The 21714-nt window shown below is 39.8% G+C and overlaps 1 protein-coding gene across 8 annotated transcripts in view; it reads left to right on the forward strand.

Moving 5' to 3' along the window:
• The window catches only part of ANO4 (anoctamin 4), a 200054-nt gene that overhangs the window by 136932 nt on the left and 41408 nt on the right, over positions 1-21714 (forward strand). For all 8 annotated transcript variants that reach the window (XM_042779186.1, XM_033057538.2, XM_033057540.2 and 5 more), the window contains 4 exons: positions 2784-2915; positions 13763-13869; positions 15754-15809; positions 16335-16456. In XM_042779186.1, coding sequence (XP_042635120.1) covers positions 2784-2915; positions 13763-13869; positions 15754-15809; positions 16335-16456 — 417 coding nt within the window. The remainder of the gene's footprint in view (positions 1-2783; positions 2916-13762; positions 13870-15753; positions 15810-16334; positions 16457-21714) is intronic.

Here is a 21714-nt window from a genome sequence, read left to right on the forward strand (position 1 = left end):
TTGAAGGAAACTAGGGGTATCAGACATCTCAGAGCACCTGCATCATGGTTAAAAACTAAACCAATAAAATTGCTAACACCACAATATACATAAAATTCTATGAAAGCTGACCCATTCAAAAGATCTATCTCAATTCAAAACCTTTTTTTTATTTTTCTAACTTTCTTTTGGAAAACGGTTCTACCCCTACCTCACTTTATGGTGAGAAAACAGTTTCTTTTAAAGTATTTGAGAAACTCTGTATGAGTTAAGCACAACATGTATCTTTAGAAAGAGGATGCTGAGTAAAGACTAGACCTGGAGAGCAGGGGCAGGACTGAAGTGGGAGAGACTCTGTCTTGGAGACCCCATTGCTCCTGGGTAGGTCACACTGCTTTCCAAACATCGTCCCCCGGTTCAGCTGAGTATGGAGAAAATGGGACATGGATTAGCCTTGAAGAAATTATTAAAATATATATATTTAACATTGTGTATCTGTATTTGTTAGCACCAGCACCACTCTTTCAGCTTCTTCCTTTTGTGAGACACTCCTGTAGAGTACAAAACCTGCACTGCTGACTGACGGCATTGTTGAAATGATTTGGAGGAAATTTTAAAATTTGATCATATTTCTTTTTCAAGGAGATAATCAAGGGGGCTTGCTTTCCTGCAGAAGGCTGTACTGCATGTTCTGTGCTTTGCAGTAAGGTTTTGCAACCTTCTCAGACCGGTTTGCCAGCAGGCTGACTGAGCATGCCAAGTAATCTGAGTCTTGGGAATGGCAAACCACTCCAATTCTGGGTAGACTCAGTAAGAAGCCAGCATGAATAATGCATTGCTGTTAAGTGGGGAAAGCACTCAGTCCCTTTGTGCTGTGCTTGTGTGGTGTGATAAACCTGCAGTGGCAGTATCTCAAATGTGCACATCGGCTTGCAGCATGAATGGGAAAGGATGGCAGATGGGCAGGGGTGTTAATAGCTTAGAGAATTCAAACGAGTTTAATTAACAAGAATGGAACAGGATATTTAGAAAAACCCTCTTCCTAATTCCTCCTCCCTTTTCCATACCCAGACACACTAAGCCTGTTAAATATACAGTAACACAGGGCTTACTGAATTTACAGAGAAAAAACAGAGGCCAAAAGACAGGGATTTTCCCCGTAGAGAATTTAGTTTCCCTTGGCATTTCTATCAGTGGCTACACAGACTAGCTCAAGGCTGCCAGGCTGGATGCTGCAGCTGGAGAGTTACATTTGGTCAGACCCTTTAGAGCCCTGGGATCTGACATCTCACCTGCATTCAGCACAGACGTTTTCAAACCACCTCCTCCTGTGCTCCAAACTGCTGGATCAGTGCAAATATTGCCCATAGAGAGGTTATGATTAATTAAGTTAAATTTTATTTTAAGTTTACATATATATTCCATTTTTCTCCAGCCAGTTCTGATGATAAATTTGCAACATCTGACACCCCTCACCCCATCATGCTATTCCAGATTGGAAATACACAAATGGGGCCAAAATAGGTACAGCTGATTTATTTGCAATTTTGAAATGTGCCCATATTTAAAAGTGAGCATTAGCTTCCTTATCCAAGGTAAAAACACCTGGTGGAAGAAGGCTGAATATTCCAGGAAAAACTATATGAATTTTAAGTAAAAATATGTAAGATCTTCACATCACTTGCCCATATATTCAGTTGCCTGGATATGGGTTGTCTTCCCTCAAACTGTGCAGAGGAACCAGTGTTTGCCAGTCTTAGAGTTCTTATGTTGGCTCTGTCAAAAAAAACCCCAAAAAAACCCAGAAAAACAAAACAACTACAACAAAGCCCACAATACAAACAAACAAATCCCCCAACCTTATTTCCAGTCCTTGAGCTTCTTTCAGAACTGAGCTTTAAGTTCAAGGGAATTAAATTCTTGACCTTCAGCTCCACTTCTGGAAACATTCATCCAGTGACTGAAGTATGGGCACACTCCACAATTCGTAGACTGGGATTTTTGCAGGGATCAGTGGTTAGGACCTGGAGAAGGGCTCACTGTGCTAAACATAGCTTTCCTAGGTTTTTTTTATTATAACATTCTAGTATGGATTTGAACTTGGTTTAGATTGTCTTCTCCAATGAGCTCCGATTCTTCCCTTCATTTCACTGCCTATCTTTGCATGAGTGCAGCTGTAGTTACATCTGCCCCTCCTCCAGCTCAATTGTTTGTTTTCACCTTCCAAATGTAAGAATCTGCACAACAGTCACCTGTTAGCCTATACACCCAGAGTCCTGGTATCATGGAGGTTGTAATATTGCAAGAAACTACAGTTGATCAAAGTGAACAAAGTAGCCTATTTCTTAATAGCATCAATTGCAAGGTAAGAATCCACCCAGAGAGCAGCAATGGGATGTGAATTGCTGGGGTTTACCTGCCAAAGATCTTTGTCACAATCTCCACTATTCTAATGTTTAGATGGCCAGAATCTAATGTTGGTTAAGCCTGAATTTTAAACTAACTGAAAATCTGAGAAATAAATGTTTAGAGACATGCCAAGCACTCACTGGGTTTAATAATATTTATGGCAGAGTGTACCATCAGCACTGCTTTTCTGTTGAGGCAAAATAAATGCTCCTCTGCAGAAAGCTGGTTATTAATAGTCAAGTTCAGCATATGTAATTTGGTCTGCCTCAAAAGAGTCAAAAGACATTGCACCTTTCCTAGCTATAAATACTAAATGTTCTGGTTTGACAACCTGTGCTTCATAATGTAGTGAAAAACCCATCATCACAAATGCTCATACTTACCATGTGCTGCAGGATCGAGAAACAGATAAGCAGGTTCCGAGGATGGTTACCCAGAAAGCCAATGAAACTGGACAAGGAAACACTGCCAGATCTGGAGGAGAATGACTGCTATACTGCTCCATTCAGCCAGCAAAGGATCCATCAGTGAGTATTCTATCATATCTCAGCTGCAAGGGGAAAACTTCATTCTGGATTCACGTTGGAAAAATTGATTTCTTTGCTCATGTTTTAAGGCCTTCATAGTAGTTCTTTTTCACAAAAAGGGAGAGATAGCAAGTCTACATTTCTATTAATTAAAGGTCCAGCTCAAAGCTAAGGAAATCAATGGGAAAGTTCCTTTTAATTCACTCGAATTTCAATTACATCCTTTAAGGGGTCAAATGGATATTTTCTCTCAGATCAGAATTGCAGTTGTTCTTTTTCACTTGAAGATGTGATTCAAACTTTTCTCAGCATTCCCATGTCTTTAGCATAATCAAAACTATTCCTTCATCACTGATAGCTGAAATGCTGATACTTGCATTTCATTCCTAGTTATGACCATAGAGCAAGCAAAACTCTAAAGAAAACAGACAGTGTCAATTTGATTGTGTTTCTCTTTCACTTTTATGGAAGCAAAACTGCTTGTAAAACAACAGTGTTTAAACAGTGTTTAGACCTAGCAGTGACACTTTTCCACCAATAGCACCAGTGTTGCACAAATGTGAGAGAAATCTGGCTACAAGAAGCCTTTATTCATTTGCAAAATGCAGAACAGAAAACATCCCATGTAACTTTCAGAACTCGTATGGAATTTAAGGGGTGTCAAATTTTGGATGTGTTATGGGTAGTTACAGTGTTTGTGATATGGGAAACAGTCATTGACTAAGAGCAAAATCACAGGGATTAGGCAGCAATGTTGAGGACACTAAAAGAAGACACAGAATGGATTACAGTTTGCTCAAAATTCTGAAATATGTGGTTTTATTCAAGGAGAAGCCAGGTTGATAAAGCTCTGAAATACCTCATTTTGAATGCATAATTTTTCAGGGATTTGATTTAATAGCTGCAATAAAAATGAGTAAAATAAACTTCTGCCATGAATGGCATCTTTCCAAATACAGCAGAAAAACAAGAACAGGTGCAAAACTCCATGGAAATTTCAATAGAAGTCTATTTGATACAGAGATGGGACAGTTATTGTACCCTGCAAGAGAAAGAGTAGGTGCAAATTAGTTTGAGAATAGACCAGTGATACTAAAAAATTAATAAATGTGGAGGTCAGCATTAATATTTTTTTTTTACCAGTAATATTAGCTCCTAACTTCCCTTAAAATTACTGCACTAGGAAAGGGGTTGATGGTTTGTTTTGAGAGATTTTTTTTTGTGGCTAAAAGGAGAATCAACATATATGAACTACATTTTATTTTTCATTCTTCCACCTTGCTCATGTTTGTGTCGGTAAACTGGCAGGAGAGATTATTAAGCAGTGTTAGTTTCATTAACACTCCTGCTGTTTGGCAGTTCTTTTGCATCATTGCAAACATGGAAACTTTACTTCCTGGCAGGCCTGACATTTTCTGTTTAGCTTTCTATGTGTGTTCTTCCTTTCCTTTTGTGTGAGGGCTTATAAAATGAGCTGGCCTCCTTCTCCCAAAAGATGCTGTGACAGCAGTGGTGTTCCTATCATGCTTCAGCCTGTCTGGCTGGTTTTGTTTCACTAGAATTTTGAAATACAGTCACTTGTCCAATATTCTTCTAGTTGCATGTAGGTATTTCAATTTTTTAACCCAGAGACCCACAATATTGTTTTAGGAATGGGAAGATAAATAATCACTGAAATTGTTGAGATGATGAAAAGAAGAATTTCTATCTACAGTAATGTTATGATAATTTAGCTTGCATTTTGTCAGTGATAAAAAGTCCATATGTTTTGATATTTGGGACAATTAAGGTTTTGTTGGAGTGCTCTCACCATACCACATTACCAATACTATGTACAGTAATTTCACAACCATAAGGCGCACCGGACTATAAGGCGCACCCGCCGGGAGTTGGCAAAATTCGCAACTTTGTAGATCAGATAAGGCGCACCGGACTATAGGGCGCACTTTTTTTTTGCAGCGAGGCTCCGCCCCCAGCTCCCTCCGCGCGGTTGCTGGTCGAGGCCCCACCTCAACCCGGCAGTCATTGGCCCCCGGGCCCGCCTGTACCTGGCAGGGGCGGTGCCGCGGGGCCCCAGGCCCGCCTGCATCCGGCGGGGCCGGGGCATGGCCGCCACCCCTCCGTGCTGCCTCTCCGGGGCCGGGCTATGGCCGCCGCCCCTCCGTGCTGCCTGCACGGGGCCGGTGGGTGCCTGTGGAGGGGCAGCTCCGCCTCCACGGGGCCGGGGGGTGCCTCTGGACGCGCGGCTTCGCCTGCACAGGGCCCGGGCGTGCCTCTGGAGGGGCCGTCCCGCTTGCACGGGGCCGGTGGGTGCCTGTGGAGGGGCGGCTCCGCCTCCACGGGGCCGGTGGGTGCCTGTGGAGGGGCGGCTCCGCCTCCACGGAGCTGGAGGGTGCCTGTGGAGGGGCGGCTCCGCCTGCACGAGGCCCGGGCGTGCCTCTGTAGGGGCCGTGCCGCCTCCACGGGGCCAGGGGGTGCCTGTGGAGGGGCGGCTCCACCTCCACGGGGCCGGGGGCTGCTTGTGGAGGGGCCGTCCCGCTTGCACGGGGCTGGGGGATGCCTCTGGAGGGACGGCTCCGCCTCCACGGGGCTGGGGTGTGCCTGTGGAGGGGCGGCTCCGCCTCCACGGGGCCGGGGGGTGCTTGTGGAGGGGCCGTCCCGCTTGCACGGGGCCGGGGGGTCCCTCTAGAGGGGCCGTCCCGCTTGTATGGGGCCGGGGGGTGCCTCTGGACGGGCCGTCCCGCTTGCACGGGGCTGGGGCGTGCCTCTGGAGGGACGGCTCCGCCTCCACGGGGCCGGTGGTTGCCTGTGGAGGGGCGGCTCCGCCTCCACGGGGCCGGTGGTTGCCTGTGGAGGGGCGGCTCCGCCTCCACGGGGCCCGGGCGTGCCTGTGGAGGGGCGGCTCCGCCTCCACGGGGCCGGGGGGTGCCTGTGGAGGGGCGGCTCCGCCTGCACGGGGCCGGGGTGTGCCTCTGAAGAGACGGCTCCGCCTGCACGGGGCTGGGGCGTGCCTGTGTAGGGGCGGCTCCGCCTCCACAGGGCCGGGGCGTGCCCGCCCCTGCTCCGCCCCACCTCCACCTGGCAGCCATGGCCCTGCTGGCTCCCCCCGTGGCTCGCAGCTCGCACTTCCGGGTAGGCAATTTTTTTGAACTTTGTAGATCAGATAAGGCGCACCGGACTATAAGGCGCACTTCCGGGTTCCAGGGAAAATTTTGGTCAAAAGGGTGCGCCTTATAGTCGTGAAATTACTGTAATTATACTGGAGGCTGCAAAATTGTCTTGGGCAGTTACTTGTGGAGTTCAGTCTTCCACAAGCACACCATCCTGTGGGCTAGAAGAACAGTGACAATCTATTTGCTACTCTTGGGCCTTTAGCTGTGACTTTGCCTCCTCTTCCATCACACAGTTGTGCCAAAACTGATTCAGAGAGATAGGTAAGCACAGGAGGGGTCCTAGTACCACACTAGAGCTCAGCTGGCTGACCTCAGTTTTGTTTAAGAGTTTTCATTGATCATATGGCCATTTTCTGAGTAAAGAAAATGTTTATAACTCATTCAGTCCTCAGAGAATTTCCAGAATAAATTGAAGGCTTTAAGTCCTTTTGCACTGTATTAAGGTGGTAGCTGAAAAATGCCACTCGTGTCTGCTTTTTGTCAGCACTTATGTACAGATTTTGAGTTTTAAGTTTATAGAAGAAGCCATCAAATTTTCCTGCAAATCTAGAGTCCTAAGTGAGAGGAAGAGATAAGTGGGAAGGACACTCTACTGTTCTTTCAGAAATACCCACAGTAGCCTAAAATATAAAATCAGTCTTTTAATTACACTAATAAGGATTTTTCTGGCTATTGTACAAGTATTTCTGGAGAGCAAGATATGTACTTTTGGCAGCTGAAAATATTTTGGTTTTCTGTGTCGCCATAAATCACTGTTTATCCAAGGCATGCTTAATGACCATGAAGTAAATCACTCACAATTACAACCATCTTGGAAGCATAAAACTCCATATTCTTAGTTTTCAGATAAGATCTCCATGGCCTCACAGTAGATTTTGCCACATACCCTACCTGTAGGCTGCTGAATTCTTCCTTTTCTCCTGGTTTTGCGTGGTTTTAATTTTCGAAAATATTATGCCTTAAATATTCATATGATCTTGGTTGTGTTTGATTTTGTTCAAATAATGCAAATTTGGTCTAAAATTCCTTATTTCTTTCTTTCTTCATAGGTTCAGATGTCTTTCACATTATCAAAGAACAGGCAGTTTATCTTTTGTGATCTAGCCACAGTTTCCACATAAAGGGCTCCAGTCTGATACAGATTTTATGGCATGATCTGAGCAGAGACTTCATTTCGGATAGTTTCTTTTAAAAGCATGGAAAATCAAATAACTGACAATACTTACAATTCAGTGTCTGGGGGGGGAAATAATTAAGAAAAAGAAAGCCTGAACAGACCTTATTTCCATAGGAATTGATATTTTTAAAATATTCATGTACAATGAGTGTGCGCAGTTTTAGTAGATCATATAGGTAGTCGTTTTCTTTCTTGCATTTTTCTTTCCCATTCAGATGGAAAAAAGTCAGATGTGGAAAAATTTAGCTTTCCAAAAAAAATTAAATTTGTTTTAAGGGCCACAGCTTTCCTCCAAAACAGGCAAAGAAGAAAACACAGGAATGACATTTGTGAAATGTGCCTATAACTTCTGCAGCATGGCTTCAGGTTCTCTTTTAAAGGGGTTATAGCATACTTCACAGGGTATTGTCAGCACAAGAGAATACCTAAATTCATCTTATTTCTTAAGTAATAGAAAATCTGGTTTTTGAGGAAATAAGTTCTGCCAAGCACTTTTTTTTTCTTTTTTTTAATTATGTGGAATACAAAATGATAATTTTCAAGATAGACTACTGAGTAGTGTCTCTTTTCTGCATCCACAGCTTGAAAAAGACCATGTTTATACCAAAGTATTTCTTCTGAAAATTGTCAGTTATAAGAATGCACAATATGTGGAAAATGTTTGCCATTATACATACTTAGTTGTTCTTCTGCTACAACTTAGTTATTTCATGCAGTCAGCTGCTAGTCACCTGGGATTAGTAACAGTGGCAATTAGCTGCAATTTCTAAGATAACTGTACACTAGCTAGGAAAACATGTTTATTGCTGTTTAGAGATTTCAAACCCTATATCAGGAGCTGTTTTCCCTTTTGTTTTTTCTTTCAAAAGCAATAAAATATCTGAATAAATATTAATCTAATATATAATTGAATAACCACTTAAAATAAATATTTATTACTTAGTGAAAGTAAGATTTAAAATTTACTCAGTTAGGAGGACTAGGATAGTAACTTGATGAATTAAGCAAAAATGGCCCTGCACACCAGAGATTAATGGAGTTCTTCTCATTTGTATTATGTCCCCTTGTGGTACTTGAGTCTTGTATTTTTTCCAGATTTCCAAGATATGTGTCCCTCAGGGTGGAGCTACTTTTCAAGATTTTTCTGATGTTCAAATTGGTCTTAAACCCCATCTCAACCAAGATGATCTGTGTTCATGTTCCCTTGAGCCTCCTCACCCCAAAATCATGGATAGATGAGAGAGCTGCTGCAACTGGAGACACAGCACAGGGCTGCAGGGATACTTAATTGTTTTGAACCAGGATGGTCATTCTGGTGGTTAAATACATTTAAAGCATAATAACTATACATTTTTAAATGGCTTTTTGTAAATGGGGAATCACATTTTTGTAAATCCTGCATTCAAACAAATCTTTGTGCTACCAAACTTGGATATGTCCTGCAATGGGATTTTTTAGTTCTCTCTGATTCTGGATGTTTTAATTGCATAATAAATAGAAGGAAGCAGGGCATCCCTGAAAAATACAAAAGGCTCCTTCTATCTCAGGTGAATATTTCTGAGTGAACCAATTTAAATTAGGAAGTGGTCTGGGGGTAAGATTGATCTGGGGGAAGGGCAGAGGACGGTGGAGGAGAGATTCAGCACTTCCATCGCTTTCTCTTTTACTTCGACAGTTTTGAGGCTGTGGTGCCAAATTGGAAACAGAGAGAGCCACTGCAACATTCTTCATCCCAAAGTGACCCTGTTTTGGCCATATGATATGAAAAACCCGTGCTAACCATTAATAAAAATGTCTTTTTACATAAACAAGACAGTCAGCTGCAGCCTTAAAAGTCAAGCAAAATTAAAATTAGCAAGTGCTACTAATATAGCCATTTTCGAACAAATAAAGGAGAGAAATGTGTGACGTTATTCTCAAGGGAATACTGCAGACTCATGTTGTGCTGCTACTGCAGCTGACGATTTACTTTCTCTATGTTAAATGAGCTAAAAACCTGCTATTACCTCAGCCAACAACAGGTTGGCTGTTGGCTCAGTGATTTACCTGAGAGTACACAAGGCTGAGAATTTTCCCTATGCTAAAGATTACACTACTGACATAGAGATCACTACTTCCAGCAGCTCCACTGCTTCCACAGCTTCCACTGTGCTCTTAGTTTGTACTGCTTCCAGCAGAAGGTAATTTTAGATATGGTGAGTGTCAGACGTCAAATGCTTCAGTGTCTGTGGATCCCACAGAGCAAAGATACACACGGATCTGTGCATGCATCCATCCTCCTTTCATACCTTTGTCACCAGACCACAGGTGTTCAGATTTCAGCTTGTTTATCTTGTCACTAAAGCAGAAAATAGCCTTTCCCTGCCTTTCGCTTTCCCAAAATATATAAAGTAAATAAAGCAAGAAAAGTAAAACCACTTTTTTTTTTTCCAAGGTGTATTCAAAGATTCAAGAGCTAAATTTACCCTTTAAGGGTTTCTACCTGCAAAATTACCAAAGAGAATGTATGAACAGGAATTCATGGGTGATTTTTTCTTGGTTGAATTTGCACTAATTTGAGGCCTTTCTTTAGACTACAATTAGCTTTGCTGTGCTTTGCTATCTACAGAAAGATAGTTTGAAATTTCCAGTTAACAGTTTAGTAAAGAAGGCTATAAATACAGTTTCAAAGCAATTAACCTTCACTGACTCTTCATGTCTCTTACAGCATGAATGTAAGAGCAGTATTTCCAGAATGACATTTTTGAAAGAGACTTTAATTAAGGACCAACTCTGGAACCTTTCCTTTCAAAAGTACTCTCATTATCTTCATTGGGATTTTCCTTTTGAGTAAGGACAGCTCACACAAATAAGACTTACAGGACCAAGTTAATGATTATAGCTGTTGCGGAAGAAATCACTTTATCTACCTATACATTAACTTTACAGGTAATGAAAATTATAATGTATTAATCCTAACTTACTTTTTGTCCTTAAAATGAGGTGACAAAATTATTAAAACCTTCAGTGAAGAGTCTCATAAAGTCTTAAACCATACTGAGCCTGAAAACAAGCTGTATTGTTCTTATGAATCAAATCCTTGTGCATGTTGAAAATCTAATAAGGGCAGTAGAAACAGAATAGCTGAGGAAATTCTTCCACCTAAAAGCAACAAGGGTTTAAAAACTTGCTAGAAAGCTTCAGTTTTATACAATTATAGCTCAGCAATGTCTGGTAAACATTTATGTGTACCTAGCCTAGCTTGAAATTGTCTTCAGCTCTGGCCCCTCTGAACTGAAATTTGAAATGTGAGATTCTTCACAAACAGAGAAAATCTTTCTCCTCTGAATTCTTCATAGGATGCTTTAGAACATGGAATAGCTTTGTTGGTTATTCTGTGAATATGGATTCACCACTCATATTTAGAAACAAGACAAACTGAAGCACAAAAATTTGGGGGGAAGAAACATCTATGAAGTATGGGAAGAAGGGGTGGTGGTTGAAAGGGGTAAGTCCTGCACTGAGCTACCTGATTCTCATCTGACAAGAACAAGTCCTATGACTTTTGAGATTAATTGAAACCCCCCTGACATTGTCCTAATTTCAAGGCCTTCCACTCATGTCTGCCCCTTCTTGTTTCTAGTGCCAGAAGTCCCTGCCCCTCTGATTACAGTGGTGCTGCTCTTTCTGGGTCTACTCTCCATACAATTTCACAGAAAAAACTCTGAGTATTTGAGTTAAGCAAATTTTAAAATGCCTATGATTTTTATGCCCAAAAATAAGAGAGGATTACTTTTTAAATGTTACCACATGCGATTCTATCCAAAAATAATTATATTGTTATGGATGGTCCAGGACATCCAGAGGACTCATTTTTGGCACTCCTTTTTCATCTTTGCTAAATCCTAACATCTCTTCTTCATCCATGTGTTCATGATTAACCTTGGAAAACACTCAAGGGCATGTTTTTGGCCCAGTCTAATCATGGTGAGCTCTTCCCCTCCTCTCCCACTCCTGCCCTCAGATGCCTTTTACTGGCACAAGGCTGGGCAGGGCAGAACCTCTGCAGCTGATATTCTCACAGGTGTTTTAGGACTGCTTCAGCTATTCTGGAATAGGCAGAGTTCTTCATGGAAGTTATTACACTGTGGTGTTTACATTTGTTTCAAAAACACATCTGGTTATTTCTTCTTGCCCATGTGAGATCCAAAGATGTAACAACACAATTGTTAAGTTTGCAAATGAATGCAAATGACTAAAGTGTTTCTTTAAACAAGTGATTATTTCTTTGTTTTTTAGGGTTTGCATAATCCTTGATTTTTGCCTTTTTGCTTTCATGACTCATGAATATAGGAATGCTTAAATACAAATAAAACTATTAAACGTGTTCTTCAGAAAAGGTGTTGAAATGGCTACCTCTAGTTGCAGTATGAGACAGTTGTGATAAGAGATGTGCAAAATAACCTTGTATTACAAGGAAAATAGATTAAGGCATTATCTGGTTCCATGTTGCACATTTCCCAGATAAGGCAATTCAATTTGCAGTTGAATCCTACAAGAACTCGTATCTAAGTCAGAATGAAAATTACTGTCCTGTTTTGATAACTGTGAAGTTCTCTTCACAGTTCTTTAACATTTAGTGCTATCTGGAAGGTGAGGTCTTGGATAGTCAGTCTGTAAAACAAAATGAAATAAAGAGCAAAAATCTCTAATTGTTCATTTCTGTTTTACTCCTGCCTTTTAATTTGTTTCTGCTGCTACCAAAACAGTCTAATTCAGAGTTCCAACTTCAGCTGAAAACAGCACTGTTATACCAGCTTTAGAGTTAGGATTTTTTTAAAATATAATTTCTATCAGCATTAATATTTACATGATGACAGCATTTCTTTTTTCTCAAAATGCTTTTAATAGCTATTATTTTACATACTGATTACTTTCAACTGAATTTGATACAGGTGTAGCAGCAAAGATCCATCTTTATATCCACATATCTTTCTGTATCTGAAAGATAAGCTCAGTCTTAGATACCTTTCAAGGAATAGCAGCTTGAAATTACATAGTGGCCCAAAGCTGCTTCTATTTAGAAAAGGCAGTGGCCAGTGGATGCCAATTGCTTTTGCTGTTTGGTACCAGCCCACTGACAAATCAGCATGCACATGGTGGTCAGCCAATATGCATAAATCAAATTACTTTTGGTAGGTACTGCAGGGCATGAGCAGGACTTTGGGAATAGCAGGGAAATGGGAGGAAGCCAGAAGTACTGAGTATAGTAGTGAGGACACTGTAGGCACAGAAATGGCCTGTGAATATCTGGGGTGGAGTGGCAAAGGAGACATGAGGCAGTAACTTCTAGAAAACCAGGTTTCACTTTTTCTAGTGCTCTTAGAGCAACTTGTCTTACATACCTTCACTTCAGGATTTTTTTTTTTTTTTTTTTACTGTTGGCCTTTAAAGCAGAACATAAGGTACTTATGTACACATTGTATTGTATTGGAAATTCAGCTGAGAATTTTGATAATAAAGAGGGAGCAGATGAAGTTCTCAAAGCCCAGAAGTTGGACTCCTCGTTTTTCAAAATTACTCTGGAAGTGCAAAGCTGTATATTATTTCCCATGGGTAAAGAGTCATTCTGAAAAAAACAAATTTTCATTTGAGCAAAATTACCTGAGGGGAAAACTGAGCAGTGAATCTTGCATCGTGTAAAAGGGAAGGTGTTGCGAATCCTTGCCAAGCTCCTGATTAAGATGATCTCATTTAAGATAATATTTGTCCAGTGTGCTGTCCTGCAGACCCATCTCCCTATGACACCTCTATGACCTTAAAATTTTTTTATCAGTTTATTCAATTCTGCAGCTCTTCGAAAACCCAGATGAGGAAATTAATCTTGCCTCCCATCCACAGGGTTTGTTGGGGTTTTTTTTAAATTTATTCAGACTCATCACAATTCCATCTATCAAACATAGAACCTACATTCATACTTAACTCAATAAGTGGCTTCTGAGAACTAATTGTGTACTGTATTTTAGCTTCCAGGACCAAACGTAGAAGTACATGATACTTTCAATTTCTGACATAGTATTCAGTAATAGTTTTCAGTAAGAATGACTTGCCAAGTAGATGTTTCCAACTGACTCTTAATGGTAAAGCATAACAAAAAGCCTGGAACAGGTCTGAAATTCTACTGCTGCACTTACAAAGATATGCTTTTGCAAATTTTTGTGCAAGAAATTTGTAATTTTCAGTGAATTATCTAAAAGCAATGCTTATCATAATGAATACTTAAATATCTTTTATTTTTCTCCAGAGTTCTTCACATAATTCTTTGTTAGAGAATTAATACTGTTACTGACAGTATCTCACCTGGTTAATCATCTTTTAATCAAGTGTCTTTAATCCTCCTTGAAATTTCTTACATACTGTTGACTTTTTACTACAGAAAGTAATGGAACTAAATATTTCCCTTAAATGTTCTACTACATGTTTCTGAGATGTCCTCTTTTTTATTTTTTTTAATATAGCTTCATAATACACAACAAAGATACTTTCTTCAATAATGCTACAAGAAGTAGAATTGTACATCACATCTTGCAAAGAGTGAAATACGAAGAAGGGAAAAACAAAATTGGTAAGTACTGAGCAATGAGCTTTTAAATGCATGATTAAAAAAAAAGAAAGGAGAAGTCTGCCTGGCCTCATAACAGTTTCTTTCCCTTCCTTTTTAATCACTTCAGTTTACATCTCACACACTGCTATTGTAGGGGCTTTGCCTGGAAGATGGGATCATGTCCCTGTAATATCAGTCAGCTTTCACAGGCACATGTCACCTCATGGGATTTATCTGCAAGGGAAGAGGCTGATTTAAACATGAAATATGAACAGATTACAAGTAGCGGAGAATCAGAGAGATCCATGCAGGAAAACCTTTACTCTTTCATAAAAATGTGCTTGGAAGGATGTGGGCTGCTCTACATCTCAGGCTACAGGGCTGCTCCCTGTATCCTACCTATCCATCCCTAAAGGAGATGGAAGACTCTGCGTCTCTGTCATTGCTGTAAGTCAAAAAGGAGTTCACCATTGATGTCCTCAGTGCAAAGAATGCTGTGCATAACTGTGGCTTCATTTTCAGTTAGTGAGTGGAGTGGAAGTTTGGAGTGGCACACATGCAGGCGCAGGAGAGCGGGCAGTGAGAGAGGGATAGGACACGAAACAGGGGCCACCTGCTGCCCAATCACACAGAGCACAAACTGCTTAAGCACCACACAGAAACAAATGTAGAGACAATCGCTATAAAAGTCTACAGTCTATTACATTTCCCTGCTGTTTAAACCTCACCTTTCCTGCAGAGGAATATCCCAGAACTTCACTTTTTTCTTTCTTTCTCAGCTGCTGGGATGAGGGCAGCAATAGCCCTGAGCAGAGCTGATGTTGCATCTGGCCCAAGCACCTGCAGTCCCTGCCTATCTCAAGATCCCAATCTCCCTCACATGTCAGCTTGTGCAGTACCTATAATGAACACAACCTTGCATTGATCACTGCAAAGCTTAGCTGTACAAGATTCAGTTTTCTGACAGAGCCACTGGAAGAAAGCATATTCTGCCAGGCAGATACTGGTGCTACCACTGAAAATGTTATTCATGTTGTCTTAATACTTCTCATTGCTGTGTTCTTGCTGCTGTTTGTTTACTGTGAATTAGGAAAGGAATCAAGACTCTATGCTTCTTGGTCAATAGGATTCAAATACTTTCAGGTTCTTAGTGTGGATATTTTGTTTTGCATTGCCTGGTGACTATTCAGTCCTACTTTGGTGACTTTCCAAGTGAAAAGCATCAACATCTCAGCAAACATTATTTCTCGAGGCTCTCATTAAAGAGGAACAAGGCCTGAGTGAGTGGGTTGTATGGTTATTCTTTTGTGCCACAAAAGAGTACAAGGAATAATTTTGGTTCAGGTTCCTGTTTATTTTCTGGTCTTGCACTGCTTCAGGTTGTCTTGTTCCTTTCTGTCTGTCCAGCAACTTTCATAAGACATAAGCTAAACACATTTTAGAAAGTTGTTATCATGTGGAAATTAAGAGTTTTGGTCACTTTAGGGCTCTGTTATTCAAAAATGTCGAGACCTTCCCTGAAGTTTTTAACTCCCAAGTCATGCAACCTTTCATCTAAATAGCTGTGATAGACCATATTTTATGTCAGACTTTAAACCTGGTGTGAGGTCTCTAATTTCACTGAACTTGCACTAAAGATGGATTTGGAAAATTAATCTTTAAGCCTCTAGAATAATAAAGGATAGATTCTGATTCATATTTGAACAATTCAAACAATTTGAACAATCTTTCTGCGTATTATATCTTAATTACCAAAATCTATAGAAGATTAATTTTTCTACATGTATTGTGTACTGTCAGTTGGCTTCAATCTTCATTTAGACAGCTTATGAAAATTTTTTTTGCTTTTTACTTAGCAATTTTTCTGCTCCTATTGGTAAATAATTGAATATTTTTGATTCTTAGGCCTGAATCGATTGCTCAGTAATGGCTCCTATGAAGCTGCATTTCCTCTTCATGAGGTATTTTGATCTCTTTTTTTTCTTTCTTTTTGAACAGACATTTCCCACAAAATTAATTCTTAATTGTAGAATTATTTAACCTCAAATTTATTAATGTCTGCCTCTGATATGCTTCCATTTAGCAATGCTTTTTTCCTTGGGGAAAAATTAGGGGTGTTTTCTTGCAAAAAGAGATGAGTAAAGATAGTTGTTCTGGGTCTATCATGTAAAAACTGTTTGAGTTGATATGTCAATATGTTTTCAGAAAGGAAAAAATCATAGTCTGGGGGTTTTTTTTAAGATTGTCCAAAGATTTTTCTTTGCTTTTATAGGCTATAACTTGAATGTAATGTATTATAGATTTCTTAGGAAGAATAATCTCAAAACTTAGTGACATCAGTTGATTTTTTTTAATGCCATATTTAGCTTTTGGAGCACCAGTATGGAGTTTGCATAAATTGTGTTATCCATACTGCTAGTAAGAGAGATTTCTTAAATATTCTTTTTTGCTGCTGTTATTCATTAATGTCCAGATTTGTGCTTTAGGGAAGTTACAGAAGTAAGAATTCAATAAAAACCCATGGAGCAGAAAACCACAGACACCTTCTCTATGAGTGCTGGGCTTCCTGGGGAGTGTGGTATAAATACCAGCCACTGGATCTTGTAAGGTAAGACTTAACTGCTTTTGCTACATCACATTATGATTGCTTTCAGCACAGGTTGTTTCACTTCTGACAAAAACATGAAAAGCTCACTTAATTCAGTTTTTAGAATCTGATTCTGAAGTCATGGAAAACCACTTAGTTCATGGTGACACTACATCCAAAGAAATATTTATAGAGCAGTTTGTAGAAGGACCTGAAAATGAAAGAAGTTTTCTTCCAGAGTTTGCCGACACTGTAATTTGTAATGAAGCATTCACGGGATATTTGAGAGAGAAAAAAGGGAAGAGAGAAATCTGTGGAGGCTGGATATACTTGATTAGACATCTGCCCAAAGGAGGAGTTCTTCCTCCTTGGAGCATGGTTTTGGTGAAAGATGCGCCCTCACCAACTAGATCTTCTTTTTCCAAAAAGCAACCACAGAATGAGCAATGAATGAAGTTTCATAATGCTTACAAATGGCAAAGCTTACAGTTGCTGAGTGTGCTACTGTGTTCAGCAGCACTAGAGGTGGAAGTCTCCTCTGTACCACTGACCTTTAACTCAGACCGGCTACATCACCACTGTCCAGATTTTTATTCATCTTGGAAGTTGTCTGCCAAGAAAAAAAAAACACTGAGAAAGCTGAGATGTGATTCCAAGTTCTTACAGCCCTTTTAAATTTTATTACTAATTTTTGTCAAATAGCCCTGCATGCACTAATAGAGGATTACTTATTTCTTACGCATACAGAGAGAGCCAGAGCCTTTAGTGATCATGTTGGCAGAACTATTATTGGAAGAGAATGGGCTTTTTCTACTTGAAGAGAGGAAAAGAACTACAAGAGCCTGTTAATAAAGTCTTCAAGATGTATCAGGAACACTGAAGATGCATTGGGATACATTGGCCATCAGGAAGGGTCATCCACAACATGCAATTGGTTCAGCTTATTAATTTCCTCTTTCATAAGTCCTGTAACTAATAGAAAACTTTGCTCTTATTTATTCTCAAAAATTGTTTCCAGACAAAAGATTAGTAGGGGTAGCCCTGGAGACAGACAGTGTTACTGATTAAGTCTGTATAAAACATATCCATTTCATAAAACAAGACAGTTTCATTTCCATGGATAAAAATTTATACAAGAAATACAATAAAAAGTTTTACTGAGTCATATAATTTTTTAATGCTTTACAAAATAATTTATTAAATCTTATCATTTAATCCCAAAGGCTTTTTATTTCTTCTTAAATACGCTGGCTAGAAATATGGAATTAGAATCAAATTACACAATAGAAATTGCTGATTTATGGAGGAGCCAGTAGTTATACTGAAGGGGTTTTCGCTTTCAATTTCCTGGTACACAACAAGATATCATTATCACAGTACAAATAACTTATCTCTAAAGAGTTTTATAATCATTTGTCCATAGTGGTCAAGGCTACTGTTCTTCATCACTTCTTGTCTTGTGAAAATACTCTTGAGGCAATATCTGGTTTTTGGTTTAATTTGATGATCAGGCATTTGAAAGGTTTTTCTAAGTTGAGAATAAATGGTAACAGAATAAGTAATGTTAGAGATATGATTATTCTAGACCTTGATAGCAGCCTTCTTGCATAGACTGGGTTTAAAGTTTAAGATTTTTTAACAAGCTTTATTTTTTTTATCAGATATAGTTTTCAAAATCTATTTAAAAAAAAAAAAAAGGCAATTGTTATGGACCCCCTAGCTGAGGTAAGGAGTGTCCTGCTGCTGTTGAGAATAAGTGATTACCCAAAGAGGAGAGGGGCAGGTGGAGCTGTGAGATTCCCTGAGCACTGGCAGCAGCCAGACTCAGCAGGTCCAAAGCTGCAGCCCCAGCCCAACCTGCCATTTACTGCCTGGAACACGTCCACAGCTGGGATGAATTCACTGAAGGAGGGTGACAAAAAAGAGAAGGGGATGCCTTTTTCTTCTCACTTCACAGATGCTGAATTACTCACATTTCCTCAGCTCCTGTTGAGTTGTCAGAGGATTCGAAGATTTGGGAGGAGCTAAGGAAATGTGAGTAAATCCAGCATCCGTGAATGAATCTTCCCTGTCTGCTGCCACTCTCAGCAGTTCACATGTCTGTTGAGCTGGAGCCTGTTCCTTGAAGAAATGATGACACCAGCAAGACCTGCTGTTCATTTTACTTGGAAGCATCTCAGCAGGCACACTTTAAAAAGAAGCTTTTTTCAGTGCCAGTTCTACAGCGAGAAAATCTTTTTTCCCCAATAATAAGAATTATGTGAGATTGTGCTGGAAGGGTGTGGTGTGGTCATCTGTACAAAAGGAGTGACTGGATATTGATTCTTACACAGACATCTGTCCAGAACATGTTGTTAGTTGACATTATGCTTTAGAAAGGCTAAGAAAATAAAAAAATAGATGTAGATAGTACAACCATGTCATTAATAGATGTGCTGTTTCTACCTTAAAGTCTAGTTACCACAATGGTAAGTAAAAATGTTAATACTTCTGTGCCATTTTCCTTAGATGTTAAAATGAGATTTCCATCTCCTGTGCTGCCAATTTGGCAACTTCCAAATTTCATTTAATCTCATCAGCTGGCTGTTATGGAGATATTAGTCACTAAAAATAAATGAGAAAAAGTAATTTGAGGAAAATGGCATGATTCTGCTTCCACTCTGCTTTGAAACGTGGCGGTATGATAGCACACAGACTTGGCATAATTTACAAAGCCACTTCCATTAGTCAACAAATGTGGTACCATGACTTTAATTATGCATCTCTTGGAATTCAGTGTCCAAAGATACTTTACGAAAATAATTTACAACCCTTAGAATTGATTATAATTGGAAAGAAACAGGTCTCATTAGATTTATATGCCCTGGGACCATGTAAATCAACAGAAACAGTTGCAGTGATTCCTGGGGACTTTGGATCACCTCCTTCACACTTCTGTGTGTTGCTGCTTCCCTCTTGACTGTGCACAAATTGCTGCTGCTTGTGCATGTAATTCATAGGACAAAAACGTGGGGAGAAAACCATGTTTTTTCGGTGATTGTAAATCTATCTAAATGAACCTGGAAGCAAAAACTGACGCCTGAGTAACCTGCATTTTGCTCCACGTTTCCATTAAATATCTTGACTGTAAGCTGATTACTCCCTTTCTGTCTCCTGCCAAGCCCCATTGCTTCTAACATGAGAGCTTCATGTGTCCAAAACACCTGCTGGAAAGCTCTGGCTTCAGCGATGTAGAAAGCTCTGCGCAGGATTTCATTCTTACCTGCAAAAGAGTTAATGAAAATAGATAGGTTCTTGGCTTGAGCCCCGATCTGTCCATATTCTAGATCCATGACTTCCTTCTAGGCATGCTGAAAGCCAAATGAAGGTCTTTAAACATAGGATAACCCAATATCACATTTCATAGGTCTGAAATTAAACTTTATAGCTTAATACTTTTCAAAAATGTGCCTTATTGATAAATATTGATATTGAAATCTCAACCCAATTAAGTCATGGCTCCACCACTGGAATGGGTTGAGGGGATATACAGTTCACTATTAAGGTAACTGGTATTGAAGGGCTGTGATACAGGCCAGCTTACAACTGAGAAGCTAAAATTATATTTTTATTATTATTATTCTTTTGATGGCACAACATATATAAGTATAGGAGAGATGGATTATTCTTTTAGGTGCTTAGGGTTTTTTTGTGTCTCTGCTTTTCAGGTTAGTTGTGGAGAAAATTTTCTGTGGGAGAACCATTAAAGAATGAAACAATTTTTTTCTGTCCATATTAATAATCTGAAAAATTGGATAGTAATAAATAAGCAAAGTTAACCGGAAGACAAAGATGTTATCAACACTAGAAAATTTCAAAGAAGACTTGAAATGAGCAAAATTATAACAGACTAAATTTAGGTATAAGTAATGCACGGTGATGCATTCTGGAAAAAAGCCTCTGGAATTCTTTGTGCACGTTGCTGAGCCCTGGCTCAGAGAAAACTGCCATCACCGAGGCAAGCTGTATGAATTTTCTTTTCTTTACACAGTGAAAGAAGAAGAGAAGAAACAAATGTGTTCTTCATACAAATATTTGGGGCAAATTGAAGGGAGTGACAAAGGGATCTCTACATGTTTTTTATCTCCTGAGGGTCATGATGGTCCAGACGAGCTGACATACATATTGGAATAAATGTAGAACTGCTCTGAATATGGCATCTAGGAAGGCCTCCAAAGACTTTCTTACTGACATAATTTGTTTCCATAGCATTTAACTGAGTGGTATCTGAGCAGAGACTAAAGGAGAAATATGCAAACTATGGAGGCAGAAGACAGAAGACATATGAAGCTGATCCTGATGCAATTTACAGTAGTACAGCCTGTGCCTGTGGAGTACCCACTGTGTTGGAAAGGGCAATAATGGAATATCAAGGCCGTTTCTCCGTATTTAAACCAATAGATATCAAAGTAATGTCAAAATCCTTCATTTGCATTTAAAACCCAGCTCAGATGCCTTTTCCTTACTTTTCAGAGATGGGTTGCTTCCCATCATAGACTGTCTTCTTTATGCACACACTGAACTTTGCTTGGGTCTTCATCTAGGATGAAGGTGTTTGATTTCTAGATCAAAAAGAATGCTATGATTTGCAGTGTTAGGTTGAAGTGCTTAACAGGATAGGAGATTATTTTGGCCATTAATGTTTGTCAGCTAGAGGGTTGGAATGAGGAAGCATTCATCCTTGAGTGTAGGGAATGAAGTAAAAAATAAAGCTTGATGAAGGTTAGGTGGACTGCTTTGAACCATGTCCGTGGAGAAAAATAGGTCATCCATATTTAGCAGAAGTAAACTCAAATGTGAGTTTGCATTTTTGGATTTACAGACACAAACTGACATCCTAGGTGTCAATAAAATAATCAGGCCAAATGTTTCATTTGCACTCTTAAGTCAGGTCTTAAAAAGCAGTTTGCAGTGTGCTTTTTCACAGTCAGATGTGTTGCCCTCGTCAGAACTGAGCACATTAGTGTTAGCTTACCATGTCTTTAACTTGTGTATTTGAGACTGTTAAATGACAGAAGAGTAACAACAAAATGACAGTACTTGGCCTCTTATACAGAGCTGGTAAACTCAAATGAAAATAGTCACTACAGGTCAGTATCTTCTATCAGAGCAGGACCTCAGGCCAGAGAGATATTTCCCACGCTGGAAATTATTAATAACAACTTGAAAACTGCTGATTTTATGCAGTCCAGACCAAGTGTCCTCCAGTGCACCCAGCACTAGAGACAGTCTAGGTCTTT

This window comes from Catharus ustulatus, chromosome 4 (genome assembly GCF_009819885.2).
Source record: "Catharus ustulatus isolate bCatUst1 chromosome 4, bCatUst1.pri.v2, whole genome shotgun sequence".
Taxonomy (NCBI): Eukaryota; Metazoa; Chordata; class Aves; order Passeriformes; family Turdidae; genus Catharus; species Catharus ustulatus.